The sequence below is a fragment of the Populus nigra genome, chromosome 19 (genome assembly GCF_951802175.1).
Source record: "Populus nigra chromosome 19, ddPopNigr1.1, whole genome shotgun sequence".
In the NCBI taxonomy this organism is placed as follows: domain Eukaryota; kingdom Viridiplantae; phylum Streptophyta; class Magnoliopsida; order Malpighiales; family Salicaceae; genus Populus; species Populus nigra.
In genome coordinates this window covers 5,309,153-5,336,676 of record NC_084870.1, presented here as the reverse complement: position 1 = coordinate 5,336,676, position 27,524 = coordinate 5,309,153, and the positions used below count along the sequence as shown (strand labels likewise).

At 34.4% G+C, this 27,524-nt stretch overlaps 4 protein-coding genes across 5 annotated transcripts; 1 reads left to right on the top strand and 3 right to left on the bottom strand.

Moving 5' to 3' along the window:
* Positions 1 to 1,021: 1,021 nt before the first annotated feature.
* Positions 1,022 to 8,444, top strand: LOC133680343 (uncharacterized). 2 transcript variants are annotated; one of them, XM_062103227.1, is made up of 11 exons: positions 1,023 to 1,352; positions 1,569 to 1,742; positions 2,059 to 2,286; positions 2,516 to 2,570; positions 2,652 to 2,710; positions 2,882 to 2,998; positions 5,968 to 6,120; positions 7,424 to 7,487; positions 7,592 to 7,761; positions 7,890 to 7,973; positions 8,068 to 8,444. In XM_062103227.1, exons 1-11 carry the CDS (start codon positions 1,227 to 1,229, stop codon positions 8,089 to 8,091), a joined length of 1,254 nt encoding a protein of 417 aa, XP_061959211.1. In that variant the 5' UTR covers positions 1,023 to 1,226; the 3' UTR covers positions 8,092 to 8,444. The 2 variants fall into 2 exon arrangements, with proteins under 2 accessions (XP_061959212.1, XP_061959211.1); XM_062103228.1 differs by lacking the exon at positions 2,882 to 2,998 and having other exon boundaries at positions 1,022 to 1,352.
* A 611-nt stretch (positions 8,445 to 9,055) lies between these two features.
* On the bottom strand, positions 9,056 to 9,469 carry LOC133680123 (uncharacterized). Its single transcript, XM_062102944.1, has one exon. The coding sequence runs from the start codon at positions 9,467 to 9,469 to the stop codon at positions 9,056 to 9,058; it is 414 nt and encodes a 137-aa protein (XP_061958928.1).
* A 3,623-nt stretch (positions 9,470 to 13,092) lies between these two features.
* LOC133679783 (L-type lectin-domain containing receptor kinase SIT2-like) lies at positions 13,093 to 15,722 on the bottom strand. The gene has a single exon (XM_062102477.1). The coding sequence runs from the start codon at positions 15,625 to 15,627 to the stop codon at positions 13,597 to 13,599; it is 2,031 nt and encodes a 676-aa protein (XP_061958461.1). The 5' UTR covers positions 15,628 to 15,722; the 3' UTR covers positions 13,093 to 13,596.
* Positions 15,723 to 24,579: 8,857 nt separating this feature from the next.
* LOC133679718 (L-type lectin-domain containing receptor kinase SIT2-like) lies at positions 24,580 to 27,322 on the bottom strand. The gene has a single exon (XM_062102398.1). The coding sequence runs from the start codon at positions 27,104 to 27,106 to the stop codon at positions 25,076 to 25,078; it is 2,031 nt and encodes a 676-aa protein (XP_061958382.1). The 5' UTR covers positions 27,107 to 27,322; the 3' UTR covers positions 24,580 to 25,075.
* Between the last annotated feature and the right edge of the window lie 202 nt (positions 27,323 to 27,524).

Sequence of the window (27,524 nt, the reverse complement as noted above, 5' to 3'; positions counted from 1 at the left end):
GTTTTTTTGAATTTGAATAGTAAAAAGAAATGTTGTTTTAATTGTTACTAGTTCTTTGACCCGCGCTTCGCTGCGAGTCGAATAATATTTTTTGGTAAAAAAAATAAATAAACATGCAAGTTTCTTAAATGCATTTCTTGTTAATATAACTGTGAATCAAAATATCGATGCTTATATATAATAAAATATAATGAAGATCATATTTGTTAATAAAAACATGTAAGATCTCAAACTAATTTCTAACATATTAGAAAGATGAGACAATGTTGCCATTCTTACATGAAATTTTATTTTTTTAGTTTTTGTATAATAATTTTTCAAAAAAACAAAAGTGTAAAGATAAAAAATAAAACACAAATTACAAAAAAATGAAAATAAGAACAAAAAAAATTGTATAAATAGAACAAATGTAAAGTAATAAATACTCAAAGTGTAAAGAATAAAAAATAATATATTTTTTTTCAAAAAAATATGAAAAGAAAAGAAAAACTAAAAAAATATGATAAAAAATAAAGATAAAAAAATTGTGATAAATAAACCAAGTATAAAATGATAAAAATATCAAGTATATAAAATAAAAAATAAAAAATTACAAACTTGTAACTGCTATAATACCCGCTACAGTAAAAAAAGGGAGAAAATTTTAACTGTGCCATTTCCACAATGAAATTGGGTTTCCTTAAATTTATAATAATTGTTAATGGTTTATGGTTAAATGTTGAGCATAGAATAACCTCTTAGTACGCATTTTTTTCACACCTAACATCATTTAATTCATCTTTGCCTAAAACATACTTAATTAAATATAATTTTTTATTTCAAATTTGGAAGTGTACATGATAAAAAAAAAGAAGCCCTATCAATTGTCCACTAGCAGGCTACTCTGAGAGGGAGTGAGTGTACAAATAAAATCAAACGTTGAACACTTACCGGGTAAAAAATATAAAGACCAATGCAGATCTCGACACGTGGACCCACTCCTTGAATCGGATGCAAACCTATTTATATTCCACCCTTTATTCTCTTTTCTCGTCCGCCTCTTCTCTCGTCTCTCTCTCTGAACTTCATCCTCTCTCTTCTCTCCACAAATCCAAACCCTAGAAATCCCTGTTTCCTTTCCAAAACGATTTTCTTATGATTTATGTCTTAAATCATCTCTATTAGGGTTTCGATATTATCAAAAACGGTCGAATTGAATTATTTGATAAAAAATTGAGAGGAGAGGAATGGCGTCATCGGATGCAACAAGCCCCGTTTACATCAACGTCATCGAAGACGTCATCAACAAGGTCCGCGACGAGTTCATCAATAACGGTGGGCCCGGTGAGACCGTCCTTTATGAGCTTCAAGGAGTAATCAACATTCCCTATTCCTTTTTTTGGGTTAAATTTTGCTGTTAATTTTTTAGGGTTTTTCAAATCTTAGTTTTTTCTCTGATTGGTGATTTTCTTTGGATCTAGTATTACTATGAGTTCTAGGGTTTTGAGATTTGTAATTTATTTTCATACCGGGAGCTGTAAAGTTGCTGATTTTGTTGTTGTTGTTTTTTTTTTGTATGGGGAGTTTAGCTTTGGGAGACGAAAATGATGCAAGCAGGTGCTATATGTGGTACAATAGATAGGTCATCAGCTAATAAGCTGCCGGTACCTGGTGGTCCAATTACTCCAGTACACGACCTTAATGTACCGTATGAAGGGACCGAGGAATATGAGACTCCCACTGCTGAGATACTCTTCCCCCCTGTGAGTAATTGCGACTTGCTCCTTGTATCAATTTTGTTGTCATGCCTGCTGAATTTAGTGAAGTGATTTAGCTGATTTACTAATTTTTAGCACCTCTTTGTGATTGCTGAACCTTAAGTTGAAATGGGCCAGTGGTAACTCTTTCCTGTCATATCTTTATTGGTAAAATGTGTTTTTGGTTGAGTTGTTTTTGAATTTTTAAGTAATTGTCAGTGGTAGTTTTGATACTTGTTAGTTGTATGTGGATTTTGAATTGATTTATGAGTTCAGTTATTTTGTCAGCAATAATTTTTTATGTGGGTTTTTGGAATTGTAGACACCAATGCAAACACCCATGCAGACGCCATTACCAGGAAGTGCGCAAACACCTTTACCTGGAAATGCACAAACACCTTTACCTGGAAATGCACAAACACCTTTACCTGGAAGTGTGGACAATTCATCCATGTATAACATTCCTACTGGATCTAGTGATTATCCCACCCCTGTCAGTGATGCTGGGGGCAGTACCGATGGAAAAGCTGGGAGACCCAGCCCTTTCATGGTAAGCACTGATTTGATCTTTCAGCCCTCTTTGTTTAGCAGATGCTAGTTTCAGTGTGTGGTTTCAAATGTTTTGTGTGTGTGTGTGTGTAAGTGCTCGTGTGGTGTGGGGTGTGCGCCTTTGTTTTTTTCCCTGGGAGATTAGTGGCCAGAAGCTTGCTGCACTAATGTAGAGTTGTTATTTGGTTATGGATATGCTGACTGATGTTTTCCTTGTTGTCTTCCAACAGCAACCTCCCACTTGGATGCATCAAAGGCCGCCTCTTAGTGTTGATGTCAATGTTGGCAAGTCTTGTCACATTAGCAAGTTGTTTAGTGATTGTTGTCTTTGAAGAGTATTAACTAATAAGTTCTGTGCATTTGTAGCTTATGTTGAAGGGCGGGATGAGGTGGACAGAGGGACCTCTCACCAAACCTTGACACAGGTAACTTTTGTTTGTACTGTGTAGTTTTGTGCTTTGAGGAGAGTTCATGATCAAAAGGTTCGGGATGCTAAAGGTTTATTTTCAGAAACAATTCCCTTATTTGTCATCCGAAACAATAACATACTGTTGCCACAGAGGTAACTTATGTTTTGATATTGGAGAAAATTCCAGGACTTCTTCATGCCTTCTGGAAAACGGAAGCGCGAGGATTTTGCTCCGAAATATAACAATGGTGGATTCATACCCCAGCAAGATGGAGCTGGGGATTCTGCTTCTGAGGTTTCTCAGGTTGAGCTGAATGTGCATTCTTATTTTTTTATGATATATGTTAACTTGAATTCTCTTAGTTGCTATGGGCTTCCTCCTAGCAAGCAAAATTTTGACTTTGTTTTCATCCTTTATTTATTTTATTCATTGATGTTCTACTTTCTCATATTATGAAAACCTTTCTTTTCCACAAAGGTGTCAGGGCATGCATCCTAAAGGACCTTAACTTTAAAATTGAGTCTTGTGACTCGTCAGGTTTTGACTATAAAGCTGAGTGCTGTATGTGAATTTAACTTCAATTTGTAGTTTATGTGTTGAAATCCAGATCAATTATTTGTAATGAGTTTATGCTGTAATTAGTTTATATTGTGCTCTTCTTTTGAGGTGGAGTTTTTGCTCGGAGAAAAAAAAGAATTTCAGCTAGTGGAAAATAACCAACATGTACTCTTATGTGTAAGATGTGTTGACTTAGGCAACAGCGAGCTCCATTCTCATTGTTGGGTTGAAACCAAGATCAATGTTTTATAAAGGTGTAACGTTTGTGAGTAGAACCTTTGGAGTTTTTGAGCCACTGGATAAGCCAGAGGTGAACAATAAGATACATAGAGTTTTGCTGATCTTCATCTTGCAACATGTTCTCTTTTTTTGTTTGTAGACTTAAAGTTAGTGTGAGTGCTTTTCACATATGTAGCTAAAACCGTTATAGGAAAGAGAGTTCATGTCAAGCATTTTGGTGCATTGAAAGAGTATTTTAATCAAAGAGAATTTCCCTGTACAAAGCTTCTGAATATCTATCTAAAATTACTGTTTCCTGTTCTGTTCTTGTTTGGTTTTCTTAATTTTATTCATGGAGTTCTTCTGTTACAAATAATCATCTGTACCATGAGAGGACCATGGATTTTGCTGTTTTATGAAAAGGTTTAATCATTTGAGAAACATTTCTTTGCTTAACTCAGTAAATTTTATGCTGGATTACTTCTAGGAACTATTTAATTGCATCATAGTGTGGGAATACTGAATAGGATAGTGGCTCAACCCATGGCATTGACTCTAGGTTTTTCAATTAAGATGGTCAATGAAATTGTCACTTATGGTTATAAAGGATTGAAGATCATTTTAAATGACAGGACAAATGAAAGTGGACTAGACAAATACATGGTCGTGTCTTGTGTTTGGTGCACTTGACAGGACAAGAGTGAATGAAGTTTTCACAAAAATTCATATTGGTCCCTGAACTTTATCAATAATGTTTTAGTCCCTAGATTTTATTTTCATTACAGTTTAGCCCTTATTTAAATTTTCCGTTCCTCTAATTTTTTGGTAATGCAATTTAGTCCTGAATTGGATTTTTTTAGCAACTAAGCTCCTACATCTAAAAATTCATTTTAATAAAATATAGGTAAACTTGGTCAAACTTTAGTCATCCAAATTAAAAAATCAACGAGTGATAAAAAAATAACAGATAATATGGAAAATTGAGAAATAATGATTTTGTCTATTGTATCTGACAAGCCTGTTCCACCCCATGATGGGACAATAATTTTGCTTTTGGGACAACTTTGGACAGGAAGAGGATTGAATCCTTTTCTTGTCACCAAACACAACACAGTGTCATGTCCAATGTGTGCAACAAACACAACACAACACAACACAACCCGTCCAGTCCCGCGTACCAAATGCATCTTGATAGTTCCCTTTTCTTTTGGACAAGCAATAAACTAAGAAGAATTACACTCTGGCCATCATATTTTTGTTTGCCATTTTAAATACTCAGTTTAAAGTTCATTTCCAAAGGATTTCCTTCATTGCTGCTAATAGAGCTATCAACTGTTGGACTGATGCCATTTGAAGGGGAAAAGAAAACATAGCTGCTGATATATCTTCTACCATGTATCGATTGACCATCCTTAAATTTGAACCAATTCATGTCATTAGCATCAAGTTTAGATTCTTCTGATGTGTTTGAGAAACGAGCTTGAGATTTTTATGCCTCTAGAGTAAGAGAGTGCGCGTGAGTTGGAACCATTCACCCTCTTCCATGTCCATTTACTGGCACACCTTGCATTATGCAGAATCTTTGCTAGAGAAGGTAGGGCTTGCCTGCCTTTCTCCATAGAATGGGGCGTAGCAGGAGATGGGATATGATTAGCTATCATCCTTGACTGTGATACTCTTTTATTAACGAACTTTGACTCTGATACTCATGCTCCTTTTAGTCAGTTGGTAATCGGATTTTATGAATCACAACTTGATTGTGAGGTGCAAACAATCTTTGTTGTTCTTTTGAAACATTTGTGATATTAGTTGACCATTAAATGAGATTGAAAAATATATTTCTTTTATTGTTTCTTAAAATGTCATTGTGATCCAACGCTTCTAACTTGCACCAGACCAGTTTCAGCTTCCCTGCCACCACAATCATTGCACCCCTTGTCATATGACATTTCTGAACAAAATCCTTTGATTTGTCCAGCTTCTGTAAATTAGTTTGAAGATGACCAAATAAATGAATAGGCATTATTGACTACATATTTGAATTAGGTTAAGTGAAGAATGGATGGATACTATTTATCACATCATTAACTACTGCCCTGGATAAATACTGTCGATCAGCATCATTAACTACATGTATCCATGATGCTGAGGTTCTCATGAATTCCAGCCTTTTGGGAAATAGCCTGGCTGTCTGTGACCAAGTCAGGTCTTACCATTGCAGTTCTTTCATTTTGTTTTGTATGTTCTGATTCAAACTTGCAACTTGAGAATTCTCTAAATTTTTTAAAATCGATCATTCAAGGCAACGAGGAGCTGATATGCCTGGAAGCCTCAGTTTATCTCAAGCACTAGCTCTTTATTTTCTTTGAAATCAAATGCATGTTAGCCTAACAGTGAAATATTTAGGGTTCATTTTAACTGCTCGTGTCTTTTAAAAGATCTGCATGTTTTCAGAAACTTGCTATATCTTTAGCTCATGTAACGGTAAATTTCAGGTAAGCCAAGGGAATGATCCTCTTGGAAGATGTGACACTAGCACCACTAAAAATAAAGAGGTCTTAGCACGTGTGTCGAGGTCATATTTGAAGATTCCTCAAGTGGATGGGCCAATTCCTGATCCTTATGATGATGTTCTTTCTACTCCCAATGTATGTATTACTGCTTTTGTAATTTTCTTGAAATACAAAGATGCAATCAAGTATGCAATATGTATTCAATGTGGTTTCCTTGCTCTAGAATCATGTATGCACTGGCAAAGTGCTGCGCTGCATCCATCCTTGTCCCAACAGTGTTTTTCTATTTATCTAATTTCCAGTGTTTCCTGCTTCATAGAGGGCAGCCTGTGTTGGCCCAGTCAGTATAGGATCATATATTTCTTGATTCTTTATCTTGTAACTAGAAATACAATGTTTCATCCAGCAAAAGAAAAAAAAAAGGATAGAAAAACCCTCTCATTCACTCATGCACTGGCAAAGTGATGCACAATCTGTCTCATCATCACCTGTCTTGTTTTGGAGGACTTATTAATCTGGAGTAGTATCAGGTAGCTGTGATCTGAAGATGGTTTTCACATGTTTTGTGCATGCCCACATGTAGAAGCATGCCTCTAGATACCTACAAATATACTGTCTGTGAAGAAATCCTGTCTTGAGATGAAAAGTTAGCAATACCATAAGCGACAATGTGCATAAGTTCACAGTATTTTACAAAATTTGGATTTTTTTGACAGCAGTTTAGATTATGTATCATGTTTCTTGGAAATATGGACATACTAAGGTGTACAGTTGGCTCAGAATGTGTAACTGAAGCCCTTGTTATTTTATTTTCTGATACATGCTGCTGCTTCTACGTTCGTGCTTTGTAAGGCTAATCGGAAAGGTAGCTGGTTGCTCTTTATAGATGGAGTCAGAACACAACTCATTTTTTCCTGATTCATACCCTGAATGTGGTTTGCTTGAAAGGTAGTAGGATACTATTAAAAGTTGATGAGGCTTAAACCAAAATCCCTTCCATGTTTTTATCTATGCCATGGGGCTAGGATGTGGAATGAGTTGATTTTTTCGGGATATGGATTGATTGTAAGGTAGCTGGTACATGCAAAGTATTGAAGAATGATTGTAGTTCCCACCATCTGGTTCATTTGGATCAAATACTATATATAATTGCTCTTCGAACATGTAATTGGAAATGGTGGTTAAAGCAGCCAGCACTATTTATGTCCTTGGTTTGCATGTAAGGGTGATGTTCAGGTCTTGAGAGCAGCCTTTTTTTAGTTAATGTACTGTAGGATGAGATTGTCTCTGAAATATTATCAGGAGTCCTATGTTGCTGAGACTATACCTTCATTATTTATAACAATGAACTTTTGAAAATTGAGTATGGGACATATTGTTTTCTCCAGAGATTACCATTTTCTTTCTAATTGTTCTGTCTTTGATTTTTCTATTGAAGATATACAATTATCAAGGAGTTACCAATGAAGATTACAACATAGCAAACACACCAGCTCCCAATGGTTAGTTTATGTAATATGTGTCCTTTTCTAATTTGATAAATTTGCTGAGTATGTTTGTGACAATCAAAGGTATTTGTTTTTTGTTTCTCCTTTCCACTTCTCAGATCTACTGGCAAGTACCCCAGCTGTTGTCAGTCAAAATGATGTTGGTGATGATGATGATGATGATGAGCCGCTGAATGAAGATGATGATGATGATGAGGATCTGGATGATGTGGACCAAGGAGAGGAGCTGAATACTCCGCAACATTTGGTTTTAGCTCAATTTGACAAGGTAAAGATGCACTCTCCCTGTTCTATTTTTGTTTGATAGGTAGTGTTCATCATAACAGGTTGGTTTAGTTGGTTGAATATACCAGTGATGCTAGTCTTCTGATAATAACATTTTTGTTGCATGGATAGGTGACCCGTACCAAGAGCAGGTGGAAATGCATACTCAAGGATGGTATTATGCATATAAACAACAAGGACATTCTCTTTAATAAGGTCTGTCTTCCATCAAATAATTGATGTTACAATTTGGTTCTGTATTGTACTGAAGTTCCAAAATATTGGTTGGAATGCTGGCTCTCTTTTGCAGGCAACAGGAGAATTTGAGTTTTGATTTTGTTGGGGGAATGTCTGCTTGGCAGCTAGTATCATTTGCTTTTAATGGACGTCTCCTGAGTTACCACTGGTTGTGTGGTAAGGTTTCTAAAAAATGTCCTCTAGTGAGAGCTCAAGGGAAGTGAGCGAGATGCTTTTTTTTTTTTTTTTTTGGAATTGAAACCCTTTTGAATGGGTTGGATGGTTGGCCTATTGTACATAAAGGAAGAGCTTTTCAGCTTTTATAATGTATGACTGCAGGAGGTACTTGAGATTCCAATGTAATTTCATTTATGTCATACACTTGGACAAACTGCTTCATCCCCTTTTCTTTTGTTTATTCACACCTTTTATGTTCAGTTTGGTTGACAATGATCATGCTCTGTGCCACTGGTGCCTTCTCCTGTACATGCTTCAGTATTTTGCTTTCCTCATCAAGTCTGTATTGTACACGTGGAAAAATATTGCCAAGCAAACGGTACTAGCAGATAATTGTATAGTCAGCCGAAATCTGACATTGGCCGCATGCCAAACCGTTTGAATTCTGGTGCCAAGAATATGCCTATAGGGGTTGTAGATTTCCGTTTCTCTTGTGGATTTGGTGGTGGGTGTGCGTCAATTCTTAACAAACCCTGTTTCATGGAGCTGATTTATCATATCACGAGGTTTCTTGGCGGGGGGCTGTTCCTCTTGTATAGTAGGAGTTAGCATTTCAAAAAGATTGTCATGACAGCAACATTGTTCGAAAGTAAGAAAAACTCTTTAATTTATGTTTATTTACATCTTTCTGGCGAAACCGTTCCAAGAGAGTTCCTATTGAGATCAACAAACGAAACAATTATACATCGTAGGGATTTCCATCCTAGAAAATGCTGTATTGAGTTGTGAGCTGTGTTGGAGAGAAGTCCTCGGAGGTTGAAACAACAAAACAGAACCTGCAACGAGTTGAAATCATGCACAATAGCTCAACATACAATTGAAAATCATGACTGTGCGTGATCAACGAGAAGGCATTTAGATTGGAAGAAAGTAAACAAGGATGACGGCTCAATGTATCCACTGGCTACTGCTGGATGTTGCCAAACTCTTGCCTCTGAATATGCATCGTGAACATCATCTTCCCTCCCTTTGTCATTATCCCCACATATCACAGGAAATGTAAATTCTTCTGCCTCCGATAGCAACGGCGGAGAAGATACAGAGAGTGGTGATAGAAGAGGGATTGGAGTAGGAGGAGAGGCCTGACTAGCAGGCAGAAGAGGGGTAGAGAGCTGATCGAGATCCAGAGCTCGTGGGGCTTGCCTCTGTAGCCTTGTGGGTGGCTTCCCTACTTTGTCATTGGTTTTGGGTATTGGTTGTGCTTGTCTTTGAAATATGTTGCCATCATATTGCTCCATTCTTGAATCTTGAATACGATGATAGCTGCTATCTGAAAAAAAAAAAAAAACTTGCAAGAAATATTGTCCTCTACCTGATGCACAACTACAATAATATTGCATGCGATTCTGTAATCTCTGTCCCTCTCTCTCTCTCTCTGCCAAGAGCCAATTTTCATGGAGAAAAGAGGATTAAAAGGGGTGGTCAATGAAGGGAATTCCTCTTCCATAAGTAAAATGCATTTTGTTTGATTTATCCTTGTTTAAAGGAGAAAAGGGTGGTGAAGCCACTATTTGTTGCCAGTTCAGTTGGCAGCGCACCTCATCTTATGCCTCTGTTACGGACATGACAAACGTTGGTGAGCCACAAATGCCTTTCCCTTAATTAATAGAAGAATGTAGTAGCAGTGCAAAACCCTATTTCACTGCCATCTAACCCAGCCGTTGGCAAATTCAACAGCATTGAAGCATCTAGAAGCTTCGATGTCGAAGGAAGACGACTTGGCCCTGCAACCTGTGGTTTCGACAATGGCAACCCAAATGACCTGAAACAAAAATAAAGGTAAAACCTTGGATCATGAAGTGAAAAGCCCACGACTCAAAATCTCTTCTTTTGTTTGAAACTTAAAGACTCCCTGCTTTTGCTTTTCTTTTCCTCTTCGGCTTTCCAACTTGTGGTTCGATTTGAGGTTTCGGTTCTTGAGAATGCGTCGCGAAAGAGAAAGAGGAAGTTGGAAGAAGTATCTATAAATTTAATCTTTAAAAGATAAATTATCTATAAATCTTCGTGTGCTTTTCTTAAGATCAGTAAATTTATTTTTATAGCTTATCTTCCAAGAAAGTTCAAATTTAATTGTGCTTTATATATTTAAAAAACTACCTTTAATTGTTTTGTCTTTCAAAAAATATTTCATAATATCTTTTTTGAATGTATGTTTTTTCTCATTTATAAAACAATTTATAATTATAATCTATTCTTTTTTTATACTACCATTATTACAAATTATTCAAATGAAATTATGATTGTAAAAATAAAAAAAAATATATAAATTTTCAGATTTGTAATTTTATTCTTATAAATAAAAAACTTAAATATCTTTAAGCATAATGATGTACTTCAAAAAATTTCAAAGAATTATGATACTCGACAAGAATAAAATTTTATGATAATAAATATTTAATTTAAAAAACTTTTTTAAAAATTTGGAGAAAAATATAAAAATATATATAAATAAAAAACATAATGAAACTTGTCCTTTCCAAGCAAAACAATAATATAAAAACAAGATAACCAAAAGCATAGACATAATTAATAAAGATGGGTATTGAGCATACTCAATAAGGTTGAGTCTCCTCTCAAAAAGTGTCCAAGAATAATAACGGTTATTATTTAAAATATTTTTTTATTTAAAAATATAATAAAATAATATTTTTTTTATGTTTTAAAAATAATTTTTAATACTACATATCAAAACATAAAAAAAAATTTTAACTAAAGATTTTTTCCAAAAACTACATTTTCAAATACTATCTAAATATTCAATATTCACGGACCAAAGAGCAGGGCATAGCTGATTTCAATTGTATCATGGTCAAGTTCTTAGTTTCCTCATCAAGCACACGCCATTGAGATGGCATGTATTGGACTCCATATGCTGCTATTAGCATCTCTTCATCACCTTTTCCAGATAAATCCATGGAAATTTTGGCTGTTCATCGCAGCGAAAGAGTCCCCAATGTCTCTCCAAATGTCCTGGTGCATTGCTCTTCTGATTCTTTGATTAGGCCAAAGAGATACACATCCAATTAAGCTGGCCGGACTGGGTTTTTCGATATCGTTTAAGAATACGGTACAAATCATGTTTTTAAAAAATTTAATTTTTTTTTAAAAAAATTTAATATATTTTGTATGTTTTAAATCATTTTGATGTGTTAATGTTAAAAATAATTTTTAAAAAATAAAAAAATATTATTAATATATATTTTAATATAAAAATTATTTAAAAACCAATCATGCTGCGACCAGGCGAATTCATCTTTGAAAAGACCGCCATGGATCGCTTTAGCTAATTTGAGGTTGGCATTAATGTTACCATCTGTAGGCCAGCCGACTTGTCAAATCGCCAGCACTGTTACCATCTATAGGCCAAAGAGCTTTAATTTGACAAAGAAACTTCACAGTATGAATCGTAACATCCTTTATGTTGTTGGCGGTCAATATGGATTTGATTTTGTGGTTTTTAGATGTTAAAAGTAATATATGTTTTTTTGAGTTTTTGATATAGAAAATCAAACCGAACTAAAATTAGCTGTTTGTAATTGAATTTGGTTTAATTTTAGTTTTTTTTTTTAAATATTAATTTGATGATTTTTATAAATAAAAATCGAACCGAATCAAAAATAATCACAGTAAAATATTTTTCCTTTAAAATATGTTAAAATAATATATTTTTTTAAAAATTTATTTTAAAATTAATGTATCAAAATAATATAAAAATATAAAAAATTTATTTAAAAAACATTAAATTTTTTTAAAAACACTTTTAAAATAAAAGAAACCATATCTTTCATAATAGAAACCTCACCACTACACAGAACATCCTTCCCTGATTCATTTCTTTTCCTATTGCGGATTATCTTAGTGAGCTGATTTGGTCAGTCACAGCCACCACAACAGTTGATCCATGGCTGCAGTCCTTGCCTTTGACACCTCTGTGACCAGCAAGATATTACCAGGAGGAAAGGGAGTGGTTGGTTCTCTCTTCCAAGCTCTCACGGGCACCATGAGTTCATATGAACACATCAGTACCGGTAATTTTCACTTTGATGGCTATCCTGCATCTGTATAAACTTCCTTTTGTTTTGTTTTGTTTTTTTTTTTTTTTGTTTTTTGTGGTATTTTTCGGGGAGGCTAATGTCTGTTAAATCTTTCCAGTATGAGTTTGTTTTTCCTAAGATGGAATCAAGTCACTTCATGTTTACCTTGCTCTGTGTAAGTTCTTTGAGGGACCCAAATTAGAATTAAAGTTGATCATTACAACTAATCTCCAGTGCTTAATAAATTAGAGTCTGTTTAATCACTTAGGGTAGTTGGATGCAGGAAACAGCAAGTGAACGTACCCTGTCCTAAGAGGTTGCGCTGCCTCATCTGCAACAAGCTGTGACCCAATAACCAGGAGAAATGATGGAAGCTTTTTTATCAGACATCTCTAGCCTTTTCATGAGGTAATTGGCTATCTACACTCTTTCTGAAAGCAGGGTTATTAATATTGCTGCCTTCTTATTGCAAATTTTGTTGCAATGTTTCTTTTACTTTTTCTTGGCTGGTGTTTTAATCCCTTTTCACCCTACAAAGCTGCTGTCTATATCTTGTTTCTTCCTTGAACGTGGTTTTTGCAATCTTGACTGTTTGTAGAAAGATTAAAACAGTTATATGTGTGTATAACATCAGCATCAAGATACATTATCACCAATTTTTTTTATTCCGCTACTAGTCTGTGAATAAACCACCCGGCCAGCAGCCATATCACACTGAACTGCACTCTAGTTAGGATAATCGATGATACTGGGTGTTGGATTTTCTGTATTTTAGAAAGTTGACTGAAGCCTATGCTTTCTGCAGATCACTATATCAGAAGTCAGAATAGTTCAATATGTAATTAAACTTCAATGTAAAAACGAGGTAGGCACAAGTGATTAATCATTTGAGTCCATAACAGAAGTAAGTGGAGAGTTTTATCAAAAAAGGAACAAGGGCTAAATGAATGGAGAAGGAAGATCTGTGAAACTGATTCTAACTAGTTTGGGAATGAGGCATAGTTGAGTTGAATTGTGAGGTGGGGTTAGAGCACTGAGGAGAATGGAAGAAGCTACACGGCCATCATTGACCAGCATTGTTTCATCAAACATTGTACTATTTCAACCACGTGTTTTGCTTCAATCATAAATTATACCTCTGTTTGTATGCTAATTAATTAACCCCTCATGGAGCAGTTTGTGTGGTGCTTTGAGGATTACTATGGTATGCACAAACAAGGTAACCCTCTAAGTATTCCAATCTACCTTCCTCTTCACCACTAATACCAGGCTTGCCACATGCCAGCTGTTAGTCTATAGGGTAAAGAGTTTTTACCTCGTTAAGCCATGATTCAACGACCACAGCTGAGGATTGAGTCGGTACTAGAGAAGGAATGAGCAGAGTAATCATTAGATCTATGGAAAGACAAGTTGAAACCCCCAGGCTCGTCATGACTAACTGGCATTAAACCTATGCTAGCACCATCAAGCGGCATCTCTGGCAGGCTAGCATTCCCATCCAGATATTGCGCAATTTGCCTCATGCTTGGCCTAGCTTGTGGTGTAGAGAAAGAACAAAGCAGACCTAGCCTTAAAACCAATTCCATTTCCTCGACCTTGTAATTACCTTCCAATCTTGGATCACCTGTTCGAAGAATGTCTCCTATTTTCCAGGAATCAAGAACCCAGTCAACCAAAATCATCTTTTCTGCTGATTGTTGTGGCTCTAAAGGTTTCCTTCCACAAGCCATTTCAAGCATAAAAGTGCCAAAAGCAAAAACATCACTGCTGGTAGTGGCCCTTCCTGTTCTAGTAACCTCTGGCGCGATATATCCAACTGTTCCAACCACACAGGTTGTTTGAGGATTAGCCCCATGATCATAGAATTTAGCAAGCCCAAAATCTCCTAGTCGACCATTGAAATCATCATCTAACAGTATATTGCTAGCTTTCACATCTCTATGCAGAACAACCTGTTCCCACTCTTCATGGAGGTAAAGAAGGGCAGACGCAACTCCTCTGAGGACCTGATATCGCTGAACCCAATTAAGGCTGGGTGTGTCATTGCGAAACAGGAGTTTATCAAGGCTTCCATTGGGCATGTAATCATAGACCAAGAGGAGCTCTCCCTTTCTCCGGCAATAGCCTAGGAGCTGGACCAAGTTCCTGTGCCTCAGCCTTCCCATGCTAGCAATCTCAGCAACGAACTGCTTAGTTCCTTGTTTGGAATCATGGGATACTTTCTTGATCGCGACTTGCATATTGGAAGAAGGCAATACTCCTCTGTAAACCATTCCAAAACCTCCACTTCCCAGCAACTTCCTGTCCGTGAAACCTGTAGTTGCTTTGTATAAATCCTTGTAGGAGAATCTTTGAGGACCATACTCCTGTTCCCAATCTTCGCGCAGTTCTTCATATTTCTTCCTCCTTATGATATAAGCAGCACCAGAGAATGCTACCAGCAAAATGATTGCTGTTATTGTTGGGACCAGAATTCTTAAATATGGTTTCTTTCTGGATTTTCTTTGAGGGGGAAGTGAAGGCAACTTTGACACGTCAAGACTTTGAGCTTGTCCGCCTCTGTTGAAGCTCCACCCCAGAATATAGTGGCTGCTAGCCACTGCTCCAGTAGATGCAGAAAAACCAACGTACATAGAATCCAACATAACAGAAGAAAGATCGAGAGCTGTTGACAAGAGAGGCAAGGTTGGTTTTGTTCTTGTGACAGGAGCAACTGTAACATTGAGTAGCTTCTCTACTTCATCATAATCTGTCCACACGTGCATCACATGACCACTTATGAGAGTCAAGCTCTTATTCTCCTTTTCCTCATCTGAAAAGTAGGTCACCGGAGCAGATTCATTGGATATCAAGCTGTTTACATCAATTCCAACGTGGTTGTCATAGATGTCTTTAAGATCCGGGCTTGGAACTGCATCCAGCTCAACTGCCAATAGATGGTTTGAAGACTGGCCATTGCTTGTAGAATTGAGGATTCCAAAGTATTGAGTTGCCATAGCCCCTGTGAAGCTCACAGATGGAGAGATCGTGAAGGCCATGCCATGGCCACCAAGTGTAGGCAGCTCAGGGACCATGGCAAACGCAAACTGGGTAGAGAACGAGAGAGCCCGAGAATTGTTGAATAAAGATGTGTTGAACTGAAAAGGTAATGGGAAGAAAGCGCGGCCAATTTGACGTTTTGAAGTGTTTGTCAGCTCTAAGAGACCATTTGGATGGATTTTTGCATTCTCGCTGAGGAGCAGGTTGACGCCAGTGAAGCCATGATAGATGAACTGGTTTTCCTCTTGAGCTAAGGCCAAGAGGTTCAAGGAAACAAACAGGCCGAGTAGAAAGTGCAATGATTTGAACGATGCAATCATCATAAGAACGTGCAGAAGATTGTTTTTGCTTCTTCAGTTACACATTGGTAAAAGAACAAACTTTTTTCGCTTCAGTTTCTCCTTATTTGTTGTTACAGTTTCAAATCCCCAGTCTAAAGGCTGATTTATAAACAAGTCTCGTCACATTGCTCTGACTTGGGCGCATACGAACCTTCTCCAAAGCTTTTTCTTGGAAAAAAAAAGGGAAAACTACTTTTCAAAGTGGATTGACCACTTTGAAGAGAGATCAAATTAAGTTGAAAGAGATCAAATTAATAATTACAAGAAAAGAGATCAAATTCCAAGAAAAAATAAATTGAAAGGTTGGTTTTAAGTTCCAGAAAGTCTTAGATTGATTCACCACAAGCGTAACCTAGACGTGAAGTAAGACAATTCCAACACCATCTTGAAAGCTACTATTTAATAAAAAGTTGTTAGCACCAAATCTTAAGTTGGTTGACCACAAGTGTAAAAAATTGTTGCACCACCACCTTGAAAGCCACTATTTAATAAAAAAATTGTTAGCACCAAACTTTACGTTGGTTAATCACAAGCATAACATAGACTTGAAGGGCTATTAAGATAATTCCAACACCGCCTTGAAAACTACTATTTACCCCTTGCAGATCAATTTTATTATAATAATTTAAAAAAAAAAGATAAAAAAACCTCCTAAATGCAAGTTAATTGTTTTTGCTTGTAAGTTTACATCAGTCTTTACAACGTTTAAGAAAGTGTAAGGACAAGCAAATAAGCTCTTGAAAACCAGTTTAATAACTCTAAGGGAATTTATTTTTTTGTCATTTTGAAGTGAAAAAATCACATGCGAATAACTTTTTGCTCTTGATTAATTTGGATCCCGGGAAAAGACTAAATTGACCTCAATATTTCAGTGCAAGGGCAAATCTGCAAACGCACCATTCCAATGAATAAACTTAGTCGAGTATGTGTCTGAGATTTATTTATTTATAATTTAATTTAATTTAAAGGGTGAAAAATCCATTTCAACGACGTTATTCCTGGGTGGCCATCTTTGACCCTATGCAGAAGAACGATACAATCTTAGAAAAAGCACTGCGCCTTGTTAAAAATTGATATGCTAAATCTATCATTCTCAATGTTTAAAGATGACAATAAACAAGTGTAGTAGCCACAAATGCCTTTCCCTTAACAGAAGAATGTAGTAGCAGTGCAGAACCCTTTCTCACTGCCATCTAAACCAGCCGTTGGCAAATTCAACAGCATTGAAGCATCTAGGAGCTTTGATGTCGAAGGAAGAGGACTTGGCCCTGCTACTTGTGGTTTCGACAATGACAACCCAAATGACCTGAAACATATAATATAATGACAAACTTATAATACTTTAATTTTTTTATTAATTTAAAGTATTATAAACTTATAAAATTTAGGGTAACTTTTTAATTTTTTTTCACATAATCCAATCCAGTAACTCAGGTAAAATTAAGGAAATCCAAACCCATTTTCAATTTTAACTCATCAATTTTTACTTAAGAATTAGTAATTACTAGTTAGACGGTCTCCACTACACCGCAGGCTCACCTATTATTTTAATAAAAAATATCATACAAATTTAAAATTCAAAAACATTGGGTGTGGCTGTAACATCGGATCTAAGAGCGTTGATTCTGGCTGCAATGCAAAACCCAACAATAATATTTATGATATTAATAATAATATTTAACTTGTTTGTCAAAATTTTTATTTTTTTAATCTTTCAAAAAAACATTATGGTTTTTCTTCTATAGTCATAATAGTTTTTTTAAAATTTAATAATAATAATAATAATAATAATAATAATAATAATTTTACACTTAAAATCAAATCTATGGATGTTTTTCAATATTGGTAATAATTTTTTTCAAATTTATTAATTATTTTAATAATAATAATATTTATAACACAAATAATATTATTTTTAATATTAATACTTTTAATTATAATAAAAATAATAATATTTATAATACAAAAAATTATATTTAGAAACCTAATACTCAAGAACCTTAGGTCCTGATGACGAAAGCAAGAACTTCAAGTCCTAACACAGCCCATGAGAATTCGATCTTGACTCAGGACCCAGAAATTGGGTCCTGAAGAAGGACCAATAATATTGAGTCAGGCGGAGCTGTGGACCTAAGGGATTTGGGTCTACTCCATAGCCACACCCAAGCTCCCTTGGGTGTGCCCTTCTTTTTCTACTTTAAGTTTCTTGGGTTTAGAAGAGACTGCCTGAACTAAGAGAAAAGAAAAAAAAATGAAAAACAATTATTGATGTATCCTTCTAGGGGTAGGAACCACGCTGCGCTGGACCCAAAGTTATTTTTGGTCCTTCTCTGGGCAAGACCTAACATAATATATTCTTCTTGGATGAGATTGCACAATTAAACCCAATCTCAATATATTTTTTAAAAAAATAAAAAAATATATAAAAACATAAAAAATATTAATTTAAAATAAAAAAACAATAAAAAAAATTTAGATTTTTTTCAAAGCATTTTTTAAACGCAAGTTTAAACATACTTTAATAAGAAAATTCAACCCAACTTGAAATAAAAAAAAATTATCATCACCCAACTTTTATATAATATATAAAAAAAGTCATATTAATTTATTTTCTCTTTACAGTATAAAAAAAATCAATAAGAGAAAAGAAACAAATTTCAAGAGGAAAATAAATAAAATTGGAAATATCTTAAAATATTTTCTATTTTTTAAAAAATATATTGTGATAATATTTTTTATTTTTTAAAATCTATTTTATATATAATCACATCAAAATAATACAAAAATATCTTAATATCAATTAAAGGAAAAAATATTAATTTGAAGTAAAGAAAAAAATAAAAATTGTCAAATGTTTTTCAAATCTTTTTTAAAAACCAAAACCAAACATGCTTTAATAAGAAAATTCAACCTCACCTGAAATGAAAAACATATTATCATCACCCAACTTTTGTATAACATAAAACAGTCATATTAATTTAATTTTTTTTTAAGTTCGGAAAAAAAATCAATAAGATAAAAGAAAAAAAATTTCAAGAGAGTAAAAAATAAAATTGAAAATATCTTAAAATATTTTTAAAAAATATATCGAGATAATATTTTTTTAATTTTTTAAATATATTTTTTATATAGTCACATCAAAATAATACAAAAACATCTTAATATGAATTAAGGAAAAATATTAATTTGAAGTGAAGAAAATAATAATAATAATAATAATAATAATAATAATAATAATAATAATTGATTTTACCCTTTAAATTAAATCTATGTTTTTTTTATAGCAATAATATTTATTTTTATTGTAATAATATTAATGAATTTAATAATATTAATAATATTTAACTTCTCTGCTCAAATTCTTATATTTTTCAATCTTTTTTTAAAACAATTACGCTTTTCTTCGATGATAGTAATAATTTGTTTTTAAAATCTGATAATGACAATAACAACAACAATAATAGTAATAATAATTCTTAATTTTACCCTTTAAATCAAATCTATTTTTTTCAATATTAATAATAGTTTCTAAAAATTTATTAATTATTATAAGAATAATAAAAATTATAATATTTATAATAAAAATAATAGTATTTTAATATTAATAATATTAATTATAAAAAAATCATAATATTTATATCACAAATAATAATATTTCTAATACTAATACTTTTAATTATAATAAAAATAATAATATTTAGAATGCAAATAATAATATTTATCATATTAATAATAGCATTGAACTTGTCTGGCCAAATTTTTTATAGTAAAAATGTTTTTAAAAAAGTTTATTAATGATAATAATGATAATAATAATAATAATAATAATAATAATAATTGATATTTTTTTTCATTTTTCTTCTTTGCCCACACTACGCCACGGGCTCACCTTTTATTTTAATAAAAAGATATCATAAAAATCTAAGATCCAAAAGTGTTGAATTTGGCTGCAACAGCAAACCCAAAAGCGTTGCGTCTGGCTGCAACGCCAAATCTAATAATAATATTTATAATATTAATAAAAATATTTAACTTGTTTGCCAAATTTTTTATTTTTTTAATCTTTCAAAAAAAATTATGTTTTTTCTTTGATAATAATAATAATAGTTTTTTAAAATTTAATACTAATAATAATAATAATAATAGTTTTTAAAAATTATTATTATTATTATTTTACACTTCAAATCAAATCTATAGTTGTTTTTCAATATTGATAATAATTTTTTCGAATTTATCTATTATTTTATTAATAATATTAATTATTTTAAAAATAAAAATATTTATATCATAAATAATACTATTTTTAATATTAATATTTTTAATTATAATAAAAATAAAAATATTTATATCACAAATAATTATAATTAGAAATATAAGATCTAAGAATCTTGGGTCCTGATGTCAGATCCATTAACCTTGGGTCCTGACACAACTGAAGAAAATTGGATCATGACGCAGGACCCAAGAACATTGAGTTTTGACGCATGACTTATTAGCCTTGATTCCTGACGCACGACCCATTAACTTTGGGTTCTTGACGCACGACCTATTAGCCTTGATTCCTAACGCAGAACCCATTAGCCTTGGGTCCTGACGAAAGACCAATGATCTTGGGTCAGGCGGGTCTTTAAGACCCAAGGGATTTGGATTTGGGTCTGCACCCAGCCACACCTAAGCTCCTTGGATGAGGCGCCATTTCTTAGGCCTAGAAAAGAATGTTTGACCCAAGAGGAAAGAAAAAAAATAAAATAAAAATTAGTGATGGGTCCTGTTAGGAGCAGGACCTAACGCTGATGAATCTTGTTAGGGACGGGACCCAAAGCTGATGGGTCTAGTGGCGGCTGGACCCAAAGCTATTTTGGGTCCTCCTTGGGGCTGAACCCAACTTGAAGGGTCTTGCCGGACAGGACCCAATTTAATATATTTTCTTGGATGTGGTTGCACAGCTAGACTCAATCTCAATATATTTAAAAAAAATACAAAACATAAAAAATATTAATTTGAAGTAAAGAAAATAATAATAAAAATTTAAATTTTTTCCAAACCATTTTTAAAACGCAAAACCAAACATGTTTTAATAAGGAAATTCAATCCAACTTGAAATGAAAAAAAAATTATCATCACCCAACTTTTGTATAATATAAAAAAAAAGTCACATTAATTTATTTCCTCTTTACAATATATATAAAAAAATCAATAAGAGAAAAAAAGATTTCAAGAGGGAAAAAAATAAAATTGAAAATATCTTAAAATATTTTTTTAAAAAATATATTGAGATAATATTTTTTTATTGTTTTAAATCTATTTTTTATATAATCACATAAAAATAATACAAAAACATCTTAATATGAATTAAAGGAAAAAAATATTAATTTGTAGTAAAGAAAAAAATAAAAAATTGTCAAATTTTTCTCAAAGCATTTTTAAAAACCAAAACAAAAGGAAATTCAACCCCACCTAAAATAATAACAATAAATAATATATTTTTTTCAATTTACTAATGACAACAATAAATAACAATAATATTTAGTATAGTAATAATATTATTAAATTTGTCTAATCCAAGTTTTTATAGTAATAATCTTTTTATAAAATTTATTAACGATAATAACAATAACAATAACAATAACAATAACAATAATTGTTATTAGTTATTATATTTGTTTTTATTTTTTTTCAAATTTGTTATTTTTCTCTGCGGGTTCTGCAACTCCTGGTAGGGTCTGCAGACCCCAGGCACAATAGAAGAAACCTAGATGAACGGGTCTGCACCCCGCTCCTAGTTCTGCACACACCAAGCGCGGCATTCTGCATACCTAGGCAAGCAGGTCTGCAGCCTAGGGGTGAGGGTCTGGAAATCGCGAGTGGGTCTGCAGACCCGCTTGCCTGGGTTTGCAATCATCGCCCGGGTATGCAACCTTTGCTCGCGGTTCTGCAGACCTTTGGGCACGGGCGTGCAGACCCGCCCGCGGCCCAATCTCAGCAGCATGTGTGTGCAGCTTAGGACTTGCAGTTCCGAGCGTGCGGGTATCCATGGCTTGCCAGCCCCAACACCAGGTGTCTACAGCCTCACCAAAACTGTAGTTGACCCAGGGGAGCGGGTCTGTAACCTCATCATGCTGCACCAAACAGTGCAATTCACAGTGAAATCATTCACAGTTTACAATAACTCTCACTACAGTACCAAACTGTGTAATCCACAGTGAAAACACTCCTTGTCTATAATAATTCCCGCTGCAATAAAATACTGATCCTTTTAATTATAGTTATAGTTAATAAACCAGCCCACAATAGGCCAAAGAAAAGCAAGGCTTCTCAATTGATTATTATTATTATTATTAAAACCTAATGCTTGCTTTAAGCATGTTTTGGTTCCATTTAAGGCTGCTATTGTTTTTGTGATTCGATTTATTTTTTATAATGTTTGTTAAGCCAATTTTTTATATGAAAAAAATATTTATTTGATATTTATTTTATAATTTTAATGTATTAATTTAAAAAATACATTATTTAATATATTCTAAATTAAAAATACTTTTAAAAAATAACATGTAATTCACTACTAAACACACACTTAAAAAGAGGATAAACACGCGTTCTTTCCTTCAACGTGTAATTTTTGTGCGACACAACTTTTAAATAGAAATAGAAAGAGAAAGAGGAAGTTGAAAGAAGTATCTATAAATTTAATTTTTAAAAGATAAATTATCAATAAATCTTCTTGTGCTAATTCTTAAGATCAATAAATTTATTTATATAGCTTATCTTCCAAGAAAGTTCAAATTTAAATGTGCTTTATATATTTAAAAAACTACCTTTAATTGTTTTGTCTTTCAAAAAATATTTCATAATATCTTTTTTGAATGTATGTTTTTTCTCATTTATAAAACAATTTCTAATTATAATCTATTCTTTTTTTATACCACCATTATTACAAATTATTCAAATGAAATTATGATTGTAAAAATAAAAAAAAATATATAAATTTTCAGATATGTAATTTTATGTTTATAAATAAAAAACTTAAATATCTTTAAGCATAATGACATGCTTCAAAAATTTTCAAAGAATTATGACAATTGACAAGAATAAAGAGCAGGGCATAGCTGATTTCAATTGTATCATGGTCAAGTTCTTATTTTCCTCATCAAGCACACGCCATTGAGATGGCATGTATTGGACTCCATATGCTGCTATTAGCATCTCTTCATCACCTTTTCCAGATAAATCCATGGAAATTTTGGCTGTTCATCGTAGCGAAAGAGTCCCCAATGTCTCTTCAAATGTCCTGGTGCATTGCTCTTCTTATTCTTCGATTAGGTCAAAGAGATACACATCCAATTAACTTGATCGGACAGGGGTTTCCATCTTTAAAAAGACTGTCATGGAACGTTTTAGCTAATTTGAGGTTGGCATTAATGTTACCATCTGTAGGCCAAAGAGCTTTAATTTGACAAAGAAACTTCACAGTATGAATCGTAACATCCTTTATGTTGTTGGCGGTTGAATATGGGTTTGATTTTGTGATTTTTAGATGTTAAAAATAATATATGTTTTTTGGGTTTTTGATATAGAAAACCAAACCAAATTAAAAACAGCCGGTAGGAATTAAGTTCGGTTTGGTTTTGGTTTTTTTTTTTTTAAATTTCAGTTTTGTTATTTTTATAGATAAAAACTGAATCAAACCGAAAATGATCACCTCTAATAATATCTATTGTTTTCTAAAATATTTTTTGTTTAAAATATATTAAAATAATATATTTTTAATAAATTTATTTTAAAATTAATGTACCAAAATAATATAAAAAATTAATTTAAAAGAAATTAATTTTTTTTAAAAACACTTTTAAAATAAAATAAAGAAACCATATCTTTCATAATAGAAACCTCACCACTACACAGAACATCCTTCCCTGATTCATTTCTTTTCCTATTGCGGATTATCTTAGTGAGCTGATTTGGCCAGTCACAGCCACCACAACAGTTGATCCATGGCTGCAGTCCTTGCCTTTGACACCTCTGTGACCAGCAAGATATTACCAGGAGGAAAGGGAGTGGTTGGTTCTCTCTTCCAAGCTCTCCCGGGCACCATGAGTTCATGTGAACACATCAGTACCAGTAATTTTCACTTTGATGGCTATCCTGCATCTGTATAAACTTCCTTTTGTTTTTTTTTTGTTTTTTGTGGTATTTTTCGGGGAAGCTAATGTCTTTTAAATCTTTCCAGTATGAGTTTGTTTTTCCTAAGATGGAATCAAGTCACTTCATGTTTACCTTGCTCTGTGTAAGTTCTTTGAGGGACCCAATTAGAATTAAAGTTGATCATTACAGCTAATCTCCAGTGCTTAACAGATTAGAGTCTGTTTAATCACTTAGGGTAGTTGGATGCAGGAAACAGCAAGTGAACGCACCCTGTCCTAAGAGGTTGCGCTGCCTCATCTGCAACAAGCTGTGACCCAATAACCAGGAGAAATGATGGAAGCTTTTTTATCAGACATCTCTAGCCTTTTCATTAGGTAATTGGGTATCTACACTCTTTCTGAAAGCAGGGTTATTAATATTGCTGCCTTCTTATTGCAAATTTTGTTGCAATGTTTCTTTTACTTTTTCTTGGCTGGTGTTTTAATCCCTTTTCACCCTTCAAAGCTGCTGTCCATATCTTCTTTCTTCCTTGAACGTGGTTTTTGCAATCTTGACTGTTTGTAGAAAGATTAAAACAGTAATATGTGTGTATAACATCAGCATCAAGATACATTATCACCATTTTTTTTATTCCGCTACTAGTCTGTGAATAAACCACCCGGCCAGCTGCCATATCACACTGAACTGCACTCTTGTTAGGATAATCGATGATACTGGGTGTTGGATTTTCTGTATTTTAGAAAGTTGACTGAAACCTATGCTTTCTGCAGATCACTATATCAGAAGTCAGAATAGTTCAATATGTAATTAAACTTCAATGTAAAAACGAGGTAGGTACAAGTGATTAATCATTTGAGTCCATAACAGAAGTAAGTGGAGAGTTTTATCAAAAAAGGAACAAGGACTAAATGAATGGAGAAGGAAGATCTGTGAAACTGATTCTAACTAGTTTGGGAATGAGGCATAGTTGAGTTGAATTGTGAGGTGGGGTTAGAGCACTGAGGAGAATGGAAGAAGCTACACGGCCATCATTGACCAGCATTGTTTCATCAAACATTGTACTATTTCAATCATGTGTTTTGCTTAAATCATAAATTATACCTATGTTTCTATGATAATTAAGTAACCCCTCATGGAGCAGTCTTTGTGGTGCTATGAGGATTACTATGGTATGCACAAACCTTCTAACTATTCCAATATACCTTCCTCTTCACCACTAATACCAGGCTTGCCACATGCCAGCTGTTAGTCTTGAGGTTAAAGAATTTTTACCTCCTTAAGCCATGATTCAACGACCACAGCTGTGGATTGAGTCGGTACTAGAGAAGGAATGAGCAGAGTAATCATTAGATCTACGGAGAGACAAGTTGAAATCCCCAGGCTCTTCACGACTAACTGGCATCAAACCTATGGTAGCACCATCAAGAGGCATCTCTGGCAGGCTAGCATTCCCATCCAGATATTGCGCAATTTGCCTCATGCTTGGCCTAGCTTGTGGTGTAGAGAAAGAACAAAGCAGACCTAGCTTCAAAATCAATTCCATTTCCTCCACCACGTAATTACCTTCCAATTTTGGATCAACTGTTCGAAGAATGTCTCCTATTTTCCAGGAATCAAGAACCCAGTCAACCAAAATCATCTTTTCTGCTGATTGTTCTGGCTCTACAGGTTTCCTTCCACAAGCCATTTCAAGCATAAAAGTGCCAAAAGCAAAAACATCACTGCTGGTAGTGGTCCTTCCTGTTCTAGTAACCTCTGGCGCGATATATCCAACTGTTCCAACCACACAGGTTGTTTGAGGATTAGCCCCACGATCATAGAATTTAGCAAGCCCAAAATCTCCTAGTCGACCATTGAAATCATCATCTAACAGTATATTGCTAGCTTTCACATCTCTATGCAGAACAACCTGTTCCCACTCTTCGTGTAGGTAAAGAAGGGCAGACGCAACTCCTCTGAGGACCTGATATCGCTGAACCCAATTAAGGCCGGGTGTGTCATTGCGAAACAGGAGTTTATCAAGGCTTCCATTGGGCATGTAATCATAGACCAAGAGGAGCTCTCCCTTTCTCCGGCAATAGCCTAGGAGCTGGACCAAGTTCCTGTGCCTCAGCCTTCCCATGCTAGCGATCTCAGCAACAAACTGCTTAGTTCCTTGTTTGGAATCATGGGATACTTTCTTGATCGCGACTTGCATATTGGAAGAAGGCAATACTCCTCTGTAAACCTTTCCAAAACCTCCACTTCCCAGCAACTTCCTATCCGTGAAACCTGTAGTTGCTTTGTATAAATCCTTGTAGGAGAATCTTTGAGGACCATATTCCTGTTCCCAATCTTCGCGCAGTTCTTCATATTTCTTCCTCCTTATTATATAAGCAGTACCAGAGATTGCTACCAGCAAAATGATTACTGTTATTGTTGGGACCAGAATTCTTAAATATGGCTTCTTTCTTGATTTTCTTTGAGGGGGGAGTGAAGGCAACTTTGACACGTCAAGACTTTGAGCTTGTCCGCCTCTGTTGAAGCTCCAACCCAGAATATAGTGGCTGCTAGCCACTGCTCCAGTAGATGAAGAAAAACCAACGTACATAGAATCCAACATAACAGAAGAAAGATGGAGAGATGTTGACAAGAGAGGCAAGGTTGGTTTTGTTCTTGTGACAGGAGCAACTGTAACATTGAGTAGCTTCTCTACTTCATCGTAATCTATCCACACGTGCATCACATGACCACTTATGAGAGTCAAGCTCTTATTCTCCTTTTCCTCATCTGAAAAGTAGGTCACCGGAGCAGATTCAATGGATATCAAGCTGTTTACATCAATTCCAACGTGGCTCTCATTGATGTCTTTAAGATCCGGGCTTCGAACTGCATCCAGCTCAACTGCCAATAGATGGTTTGAAGGGAGGCCATCGCTTGTAGAATTGAGGATTCCAAAGTACTGAGCTGCCACAGCACCTGTGAAGTCCACAGATGGAGAGATCGTGAAGGCCATGCCTTGGCCACCAAATGTAGGCTGCTCAGGGACCATGGCAAACGCAAACTGGGTAGAGAATGAGAGAGACCGAGAATTGTTGAATAAAGATGTGTTGAACTGAAAAGGGAATGGCAAGAAAGCGCGGCCAAGTTGCGGTTTTGAAGTGTTTGTCAGCTCTAAGAGACCATTTGGATGGATTTTTGCAATCCCGCTGAGGAGCAGGTTGGCTCCAGTGAAGCCATGATAGATGAACTGGTTTTCCTCTTGAGCTAAGGCCAAGAGCTTCAAGGAAACAAACAGGCCGAGTAGAAAGTGCAATGATTTGAACGATGCAATCATCATAAGAACGTGCAGAAGATTGTTTTTGCTTCTTCAGTTACACAGTGGTAAAAGAACAAACTTTTTTCGCTTCGAGTTTCTCCTTATTTGTTGTTACAGTTTCAAATCCTCAGTCTAAAGGCTGAATTATAAACAAGTCTCGTCACATTGCTCTGACTTGGGCGCATACGAACCTTCTCCATAGCTTTTTCATGGAAAAAAAAAAGGGAAAACTACTTTTCAAAGTGGATACAAGGTCAAAGAAAATAAAATTCTAAAATCTTCTATGGCAAGAAATAAATTCTATTACTAATTGTACTTCCAAAATAATTATCATTTTACTGAATATTGAAGATTGAATCAATAGTTTTAAACCTCCGGACATGCGGTGCGCAAGTGTCCGGATTCAGACCTGGTTTTCCAGAATTCCCTAGTTTGTTCA